Source organism: Vicia villosa, linkage group LG4 (genome assembly GCF_029867415.1).
Source record: "Vicia villosa cultivar HV-30 ecotype Madison, WI linkage group LG4, Vvil1.0, whole genome shotgun sequence".
NCBI lineage: Eukaryota > Viridiplantae > Streptophyta > Magnoliopsida > Fabales > Fabaceae > Vicia > Vicia villosa.
In genome coordinates this window covers 13,946,617-13,957,150 of record NC_081183.1, presented here as the reverse complement: position 1 = coordinate 13,957,150, position 10,534 = coordinate 13,946,617, and the positions used below count along the sequence as shown (strand labels likewise).

Sequence of the window (10,534 nt, the reverse complement as noted above, 5' to 3'; positions counted from 1 at the left end):
AATGGTATGCAAAGCATATGCTAAAAAAATCTGGAGGGCAAATTTTGGGGTATGACACAAGGTAAGTATTTTATTGCTTTGTAGATTATAAGGTGATTATGAATTAAGGGCTTTACACAAAGTTTTGATCACAGTGCATTCTAGAAATTGTGTTTGTGTTTGAATCAAAATTAGGACAAAACTAGATAAGTGAGTGGACTTCCATTGTGTACAAAAATAAGAGTGTTCTAGTGATTGATGCTAACTCAAATGATTCATGTTTAATCTTGCTTTGTATGAGACATTAGAGCTTAGAAGGGATCGAGGCAAATTTTTTTTGAGTAGTATGAGAAAAACCACCTTAAACAAGGCTACCCGTGAGTGTGTGATCTTTTGTAACCAATTTTGAGCCTAAAATTTTTGTTTTGTCAAGTGACTCAAAGGAAAACACAATGAATTTTGATAAAGAGAAGTGATTCACTTGACAATTTCTTTGGCAAACGCTTAACCCAATAGTACTTGAACCTTGAATGGAAAGCATTGATGTCTTTATAGATAGAAATGTTTAAAGTTGGGGAGAGATGTTTCTTAAAGATAAAGAAAAGAAAGAATATGGTGGTGCAATGCATTCTTTGAAAAAAAGAAAATCAATGAAAAAAAAAGAAAGAAAAAAAAAGAAAGAAGAATTGAGAAAGAATGAGCATATGATAAAGAGAAAAAGAAAAATTCAAATGATCTATGGAAAAGAATGCGTTGTATGGTGAAAAAACAAAAGGGTAAAATATTATTAGTGTTGTACATAAATAATGCTTTCCATGATCATTCACCCTTTTTGTTTCAATGGCCGTGTACATATAATATCACTTGTTTGGAACCCAGGCCAAGTTACAACCAAATGAAGTCCTCAGTGATCTTTGTCTCTATTGTCTCGTGTGCATAGTATAGATGAATATATGAATTGTTTTGGATGTGCATCATTACTAGTGAGTGTGATTTGTCCTTTATGCTATCATGGCAATTGTCCTTCAATTATTTTTGTGAACTGAAACATAGATGATTCATTCATGAACATTATCTCTTTAATGCAATTGTGTTGAAAGTTTGTGTTCAGAAAGTGGTTCATAGTCATGTTAGAATCTTGTACAAGCAAGGAAGACTTATCTTGTAGGTATGTAACTCAAGTTTGAACCATTCAACTGATGTTACTAACCTCATGTGATTCGATGATGTATGTTTTTGAGCTAGCTTTGTTCGAGGACAAACAAAGATCAAAGTTGGGGAGAGTTGTTAGAATCCCATTTGTGCATATTTTGTATATAAGTTTTGTGGTATTTCTAAAACTCTTGTGCCAAATTTGATTACCTTTTGATATAATAGTATGTAAATAAATAACTTTGTGTTTATTTTCTAAATTAAGTTATTTTATTAACTTTTGTAATGTTTTTCTTTAGGTTTTAACAACTTTTGGGCAAGATGGAATGAGAAGAATGGTCAAAACAAGCTTGCAATGAGGGTGGAATGCAAAAAGAAGAAGATTTGTGCAAGGAGGTCCGCTCAGCGGAGCTGAAGCGGACCCAGGCAGGGATGCAGCAATTTTTTTCATCAGCAAGTCCGCTCAGCGGAGCTGAAGCGGACATGGGCAGAGACGAGCAGAAAATTTACCTCCGCTCAGCGGACCTTGAAGACAAATCAGATATTTTTACTGCTCCGCTCAGCGGACCTACTTTTTCAACTTTTGATCTTAGCCACATAAAATTGAAAAAGTAGGTCCGCTGAGCGGAGCAGTAAAAATATCTGATTTGTCTTCAAGGTCCGCTGAGCGGAGGTAAATTTTCTGCTCGTCTCTGCCCATGTCCGCTTCAGCTCCGCTGAGCGGACTTGCTGATGAAAAAAATTGCTGCATCCCTGCCTGGGTCCGCTTCAGCTCCGCTGAGCGGACCTCCTTGCACAAATCTTCTTCTTTTTGCATTCCACCCTCATTGCAAGCTTGTTTTGACCATTCTTCTCATTCCATCTTGCCCAAAAGTTGTTAAAACCTAAAGAAAAACATTACAAGAGTTAATAAAATAACTTAATTTAGAAATAAACACAAAGTTATTTATTTACATACTATTATATCAAAAGGTAATCAAATTTGGCACAAGAGTTTCAGAAATACCACAAAACTTATATACAAAATATGCACAAATGGGATTCTAACACCTTTCACGGCTATGGCCCTAACACTAGGATCAGAGCGTGGGCGTAGAGGCACTAGCGACAACTTGTAGGCGTCACTTGAGCATGACACATCTGAGTAATTGAGCTACTCACAACGTTGTAGGCCGGCTAGTGACGGTAAGCCGCCACACGTGGCAATGATCGTTACTCCAATTTGTTAATTTTTGAATTCGAACAGTTGCAACACTTAGTGTGAAGTTTTGCAATACTTGATGAAATGATGTGTTTCATCAAGGGTCACAACCTTGTGAAACAACACTATTTAGTCTATAAAAAACTATTTTGAATTCAAAAAACAACAAAACTTGAACTCTCCTTTCATTGTAAATTTTAGATTTCTCACTTTCCTACATTTTGCATGTAGACTTTTTAAATATATTTGAAATACTATTAAAAATTATTTATATACACGATACCAATCTTTGATCCATTTAACTTACAATAAATAATAAGAAATTTTTTTACTAAAAAGATATTCATTCATTCAAATTGAAAAATACATTCATCATTACAAATTCAAGATCGCTAAAAATTGAAAAAGGTGAATCTGCAAACAATCTTGCGGCACCTAGGTTAATAGCATACAGTGGCAACATGAAAGTGCCTACAAATATGACAAAAATAAAAGTCACCAGAATATTCATATTTCTGGATTTGCAACATTGACGCTCAAGTCTTCCTCAGATCTGCAATAATTTGAAGTAAATGTGTCAATCTGAACCAACAAACATCGTACTAAGACGGGAAACCCAACAAGCATCTTACTAAGACGGGAAAACCAACAAACACCGCACAAGACTATGAAAACTTAAAAACACACAAAAGAATAAGCAAATCTATATGGATAACCACTTATTTTGATAAAAAGAGAAAGAAAAAAAACGGCGTTGAGGGGTGATTTCGAGGCAAAAATGGCCAAAAACCACCCCTATAATAGAAGAATGAACAGAGAGAAAAGTTGGTAGTGGAAGAATTTTTTTAAATAACCACTATTTTCAAAAAAAATACTCAAATAACCACCCTTTTAAAAAAAAAATACCAAAGTAACTACTTTTCAAATAAAAAAATCGCAACACAGAGGAGATGTCATATTGTGTGATGTTTGCATTAAAATTAAAGAGGAGACGTCACACTGCATGGCACATGCACTTAAATTTTAAAAGCAGGCGCCATTTAGTGTGGCTACTCAATTATTTTGGTAACAACTGAATAGCTACAGTGAATGATGTCTCCTCTTAAAATTTAAGTGCATGCGATATGCAGTGTGACGCCTCCTCTTTAATTTCAATGCATGCGTCATACAATGCGACGCCTTTTTTGTGTGACGAATATTTTTGTTTGAGAAGTGAAAAGTGATTAATTAATTTTTTTTAAAAGAGGAGTTATTTGAGTATTTGTTTTTTATAAAAAAATGGTTATTTTTTTAAAAAAATCAAACAATAAAAATCCATTAATTAATCTCTAACAGTGTGTTTGGAATAGGTGAAATAGATGAGAAAGAAGTTGCTGAGAGAGAAGTTAAGAAGAAAGACAACCTTTCTCTTGCTTGGTTTGAATAGAAATAGGGAAGAGAGAGATAGAAAGCATGAGCCCCACTGATTTTCAACTTCTTCTCTTATCAGCGAAGAAAGGGGAGAGATTGATGTATTTTTTGTTACATTCCAACTATATCCTTGTATCTACTTGAGTTTTGTTAGTTTTCAATTAATTGTTTTTTTAAAAAAATCTAATAAATTCTAAATAAAAATTAAACTTAAAATAAATAGAAAAAAATAATATAAAATGAATTTAATAAAGAGGGTACTATTAAGTATTAGTGAAATAGTAAAATATCACTGATTCTTTATTTGAATTAATAAAATACTTAACTAGAACAATTAATTTTTTTTTTAAAAATAGTTATTGATTTTTAATTAAATTAAAAATAAATATTTAAATTCACATAATAGAGAATGATCTCTACATATTTAAAAGTGGTTAAAATTTTTATTTTAAGTAATTAAAACTTGTGCATTAATTATTTTAATTTAGAGGTATTTTTGTCCTTTTAAAAATAATTACACTTCTCTCTCTTTTATTTCTCTTATACTTCTCTTATAACAAACAAACCATGGAATCCACTATATTTCTCACATATTTCTCTCTTATCTATTTCTCTCTTCACAACTTCTTTTCCAAACCAAACACACCCTAAATAAAATTGCATACGAATACCGACATGAATCATTTTATTTTTTGAATGGCATACACCGACATGAATCCTAATTGCACCATTCACCTGTCATTAGTTGCAACCGATCAACAAATTAATGACTTACACTTCAAAAAAAGAAGGAAAAAAAAACAATTAAAATATAAAATATTTAATTTAAAATATACACCAGTCAATCTCAACAATATAATAATTACCAATATATTAATAACTGAATCTGAATTTCATGATTCACAATCTTTTTTTTTTTCTTTTCTGTTTTTCCATTTTTGTCATTTTGTTGTTCTTCACCATCATCATCCTAACCCAAAATTCATAAAAAAAAATATATAAATTCTTGATATGATATTGTAGAAAGAGATCAAAATCAAACAAAAAAAATGGTGAATGCAATAAAATTAGCCATTGGTGATGCAGTATTAACCTTCATATGGATTTTCATTTCTTCAACCCTAGGGTTAATCACCTCAGAAATTCTGAAAGCTTTTGATCTTGAATTTGTGAATTATAATGGTGTCAATTACCCTTTTATTATAATCACTACTTTGTTGATTTTTGTTATTATATTCACTTTCACTGCTATTGGTAATGCTATGGGTGGTGCCAGTTTCAATCCTACAGGGAATGCTTCTTTCTATGCTGCTGGCCTTGGTTCTGATACCCTTTTCTCTATGGCTCTTCGTTTCCCTGCTCAGGTAAAAGGGTTTTTCTTTTTTGTTGTCAATTTTCAATTTTTAGATTTAGGGTTGTGGTTTTGTGTGCTGAAAGTTGTTGCTTTTTTGTTTTGTGTTTTTAACTTTTTTGACTTTGGTGCTTTTTTGGGTGATGAGATTCATGAATTATGAATCAATACATCAGTGCAAAGATTTAATTGATTAAGGGAATCTGTGAACAGAATCAAGATTGGAACTTTAGCAACATGGGTACTATAGTATATGTTTGTAATTTTAATTTTTAAGAATCTTAGTATATGTTTGGTGTTACATAGCACTGATACTTCATATTGAAGGCATTTTCGATTTTCGGGGTTTGACGTGGTTGTGTCTGTATCTGACATGACATGACATGACACTGAGACATGTGATTACTGGTGTTGACGTGTTTGTGTTTTGTAGATTAGGATAAGTTTGACAAAATGATGATTGTAACGTGATTCTGTTGAAGTTTCTGTGGTAAGGAGAGTAGATTGGAGAGGTAGACGAAGACGTAGAAAAACTATAAGAGAAGTTGTTAAGATAGATTTTGAGATTAATGATTCGGCTGAAGTTGATCCATGTAGCTGACCCCACTTAGTGGGATAAGAATTGATTCTTGTTGTTCTTGTTCTGAGTGTAGCTTTTGTCAAAATCACGGTGGCATGCAGAGATTTCTCCAAACTAAGTGTTAATCTGAACACGCGCTTAAAGATATAGTCTTATATGTATGTTGAGAAACCTAATAGGCTGGCCTAGTGAAATCATGTTATATGGAGACTCTAGCAGAGATCTTTGTATAAAAAACAAATCACTTGGAGAGATGTCATATAGTTATTTATTGCTCTTTCGGTCTCGATCTTGATTCCGTCTGTTAGGAGGATACATGTAGATTTCATTGAAAACAGAAGCTATGCAGTTCAAAATTCATGCGTGTTTATGAAAATTTCTTCAACTACATGACAATTGTAGTAACAGGACTCACAGATTTTTATGAAGCATAACCACAATTTAAAACCATGCACCTGCACGACTCGACTGTATTCGATTATCTTGTGACTTGTGTTTGGTTTTTGTTTATTAATCTTTATATCGATTGAAGCGAATTTACGAGTGATGTTACGCAGGCATTAGGTGCAGTGGGTGGTGCTATGGCAATTATGGAAGTAATGCCGCCAAAATACAGACACATGATTGGAGGACCTGCTTTGAAGGTTGATTTGCATACAGGAGCTATTGCAGAAGGAGTGTTGACATTTCTAATCACTTTTGTCGTTCTCTTCATCATAATCAAAGGTCCTCGTAGTGAGTTCCTCAAGACTTTGGTGATGTCCATTTCAACCGTGGCTGTGATCGTCGCCGGTTCTGCTTACACCGGACCCTCCATGAATCCTATCCTCGTAAGTGATTCATTTTTCGCATTCACCATTTGTTATCATTGTTTTTGTTTTCTGAATAGCACGTGTTGCCTGTGCCGGTTTTCGTATGATATATACATCTTCTTATCACGAGGGTTACTATGTTTTTTGCATTATCAGCGTCAGAGTGTTAGCGTTGTGTCGTATCTCGATGTCCTAAAGACATATTTGACATGTACTATTGTCTACGTCCAACACTTCCATGACACATACACACGTGGTTATATTTGATCATTCTATTTTCTCGAAGTTTCTATGTCTGACACTTGCATGACAGTAACTATGCTACTATGTTGTATTCGGTATCTGTGTTCGTGTTTCATAGTTTAATTAGTCGAATGCTGCTTTACTTTGTTGCAGGCATATGGTTGGGCATATTTAGACAACTGGCACCACACATGGGATCAATTCTATGTATATTGGATTTGTCCATTCATTGGAGCAATACTTGCTGCTTGGTTGTTTCGTGCTGTCTTCCCTCCACCACAAAAAGTGGTAAAACACAAGAAAGCTTGAAGAATGTGTATAACATAACATAATCATACTTGCATATGCAAGTGCATTAATAAACTTTTTCTGTTTCTGTTTCTTCCTCCTTTTTTAGTATAATCCCTTTTATTTAAAATAGAGTCGAGACTTTCGTCGATAAAAATAATAGAAGTTGTAAAATTTTATCCGATTATTTAAAAAACAAAGCTATTTGATTGTATAGGAAGGATAATGTGGTGGTAAAAAGTTTGGTCGAAGGGTAAAATTGGAAGGAAAATTTTATTTCAAAATTTGGTAATGTATTTTAGTTTATTTTCTGTTAATTTGTGTGTATATCTATTATTAGGTCCATTTCATGTGATAGGAACTATTTAAAAAAAAAAATTATTGTTTAAAACATGATTGACCTCATAAGTCATACGTAGTAAATTCCTAGTAAGTGGAAAGAATGATGTGAGATGCAAAATAAATTTATTAATAATTAAAAGAAATTGATAATGATGATTAAAAAATCATTAAGAATTAGGGTTGTTCTTTTTTCAAATAAATCTAAAGAAAGTAGTACTTAAGTCAAATTTTAATTTCAACTAATACAAAAAGTAACAACAACTTAAAAGGATACAATGTTCGCACTTAAAACAACAAGACAATAAGAGATACAAGATCTAAAATGCAATAGTTATTAAAACTCTTAGATGTATGTGAGGTTGAAAAAAAATACTTTGAGATGTATTTTGGACTCATCCTGATTTTAAATTGGTCAATACATTTTCAATTGTGATACTGGATTCAACATACAAGACAAACAAGCACAAGTTTTCTTTTATGAAAATTGTTGGTGTTACTGCTACAGAGATGACTTATTCACTTGGCTTTGCGTTTTTAGAATGTGGAAAAGATGATAATTTTACACGAGTTGTGGAAGTGTGTTGGAAATTGTTACTGCTACAGAGATCATTTATTCATTTGGTTTGTGTTTTTGGAATGTGAAAAAGATGATAATTTTACACGAGTTGTGGAAGTGTGTTGGAAATTGTTTAAAGACCAAGAAAATATGTCACAAGTGATTATCACCAATCACAATACAACGCTGATGAATTCGGTTGCAAAGTTGTTTCATACATCATATGCTTTACTGTTTAAGTATCATATAACAAAAATGTGAGAAGTAGAATTAAGCATGCGGTAGAGACCAAACGAATCAAGGGTGAAGACAAATAAAGGTCAAACCTAGCCATATATTGAAAATCATAATGGATGTATGGAATGTTACAATAAATTATTCTACAGAGGAGTTGTATCTCGAATCTGTCATACAATTCAAAAGGGTGTGTGCAAAATATCTAGATTTCTTGAAATATGTTGAAAGCACTATATTAGGCAAAGTGAAGGAGAAAATAGTTTGTAAGATTGATCAAGTTAGACACTTTGAAAATACTGCAACTAATAAAGTTGAATTTGCTCATGAATATTAAAAAAGTGGTTGGAAAATAATAAAGGATATTTGAGTAAGAGTTGAGAATAAGTGAACCAAATTGATTCAAAATTAGCATAACAAGATAGAAACATCATTTGATTGCAGCATCACAATATTAAAACATAAATTAAAAGGCAATAATTTGTATTTACAGTTTATCGATAATATATCTCGAGCGAGATTGAAATTTATTTATCACGAAGTTGTGCGAACCAACACTGAGTGACAATTCAACCAAGCGATTTCCATCATATTTCAAAGTTGTTGACTCAATCTATCCAGATTCTCCAAATTCGATTCTCCAAATTCACGATCCAAAAATAGGTCTATCAAAGATGCTCGCATAAGCAAACTATCGCCTTCACCATCTTTACCAAAAATGATACACATTGAAGAAATGTTTGTTTCCATACACAAACACATTGACCAGGTTGTAAGCGTTAAAGGTGATGGCGATTACGGTTATCACGATATTTCATAAGGGAGAGAAGAATCATACATTTATCCATCAACATCTTATCAAAGATTTGAAGGCCCACAAAGAATCATACACGGAGCTATAGGGAAAAAGGACAATATGATGAAGTCATGGACTTATCCTAAAAGCATACCCAAGCAAGGCCAATGATCTAATAAAGACCGTGTGATATCAATAATATCATGGTCTATTTGTAATTTTCCTCAAAGAAATTCATCCAATTAGGATTTTAGATCATGAAGCCATTGTCCTCCTCATATAAAGCCTATCTCATGGTTTATGTACATATAGATGATTCCTAACCCTAGAAATCTCACACTTATAAGGCTTGCTTACTTGATCATTAAAGTGTTTATAGGTACAAATTTGTCTGTAGTACTAACTACTCAACCGCTCCTAAACTGCGGATCTAGCTCCAATGAGGATTAGTGACAACTTCGATGGAAAATATAATGATCCATGATCAATACAAGATGCATACGACTAGTGGTGAGCACTGCCATATGCAATTCATAGCTCCACCTAGTTAACTACATAACCAAATCATCATTTTCCCGAAAAGTTTCTCTGAATCAACCATATAACTAAGAAAATCCTCCTTAAGGATTTATTGGCGGTCGTCCATCAACTGTCTCGAGTTACCTTTTAGTAATAGAAACTCTTAACTCGTATCCTGAATAGAGAATGTGAATCCTTATTGTTCATAGCTGAAAACCTTGGCTCTGATCTGCATGTGATCATCCACCCTGGAGAAACGACTTTCTCCATTTTTGTTAGTCATGTGTCATGAATCCCCAATACTGCAACCCATTTAGGCCTTCCAAGCCCATATTTGGGAGACATGAAGGGAATAATTGTCCCATTTTACTATTCAAAAGTCAAATTTCCCTAACCCTATATATATGAGAAGGGCCAATTTTGACAATAGAGGCCGTGTAGGCTCCATTCCATCCCTGTAGAGGAATCAAGGTGGAGGACGGGGAAGCAATTCTCTCACACCAATACATTATTGCTTATATAAATATTATTCTTCAGAGAGATCCTAGTTTGAGGATGAGATACCTCGATTTAATGCTTACACTAACAAAATAAATGATTATCTTGTCCTAAAGTCTCTTCAGAATCCATACCGTTGGAGTTGTATGAAATAGTTAATGATCCAAACGATCACATCAAAAGAGTAGATATTCTTATTTCCTCATGGGACACCAGAGGACCGATGAAGTGTATGCTATTTGTTTTGAACTTGAAAAAAAGGTGTTATGATTTGATTAAAAGGGTTTAAGACCCATATTCATCTACTCATGGACAAAGATTTGTTGCCATTTCTAGCTCACTTCACTAAATCCTAGGCAAGTGGAAATGTATTTACCCCATAAAAGGTATGTTTTTTGATAAAAAAAAGTTTGTTGAGAGTATCAAAATAGAAGCATTGAGGAACTTCAACCATTTGCTAGAAACATAGAAAATTAGGGAATGATAGAGAAAATCAATATATGCCTTCAAGGTACTGTGAGTACACTCCCTAGTGGCACGTCGTTCAAGAATATGTCAATGGATAGTTAAGAG

The 10,534-nt window shown here is 33.2% G+C and overlaps 1 protein-coding gene across 1 annotated transcript; it reads left to right on the top strand.

Annotated features, from left to right (window-relative positions):
• The first annotated feature begins 4,662 nt into the window (after positions 1 to 4,662).
• Positions 4,663 to 7,109, top strand: LOC131598848 (aquaporin SIP1-1-like). The gene is made up of 3 exons (XM_058871419.1): positions 4,663 to 5,106; positions 6,231 to 6,503; positions 6,882 to 7,109. The coding sequence occupies exons 1-3, from the start codon at positions 4,792 to 4,794 to the stop codon at positions 7,035 to 7,037; spliced, it is 744 nt and encodes a 247-aa protein (XP_058727402.1). The 5' UTR covers positions 4,663 to 4,791; the 3' UTR covers positions 7,038 to 7,109.
• Positions 7,110 to 10,534: the final 3,425 nt, after the last annotated feature.

Coding starts and splice junctions, on each gene's coding strand:
- LOC131598848 (XM_058871419.1), top strand. CDS start 4,792: ATGGTGAATGCAATAAAATTAGCCATTGGTGATGCAGTATTAACCTTC. Junction 5,107..6,230: donor CTCTTCGTTTCCCTGCTCAG/GTAAAAGGGTTT, acceptor GATGTTACGCAG/GCATTAGGTGCAGTGGGTGG. Junction 6,504..6,881: donor CCTCCATGAATCCTATCCTC/GTAAGTGATTCA, acceptor ACTTTGTTGCAG/GCATATGGTTGGGCATATTT.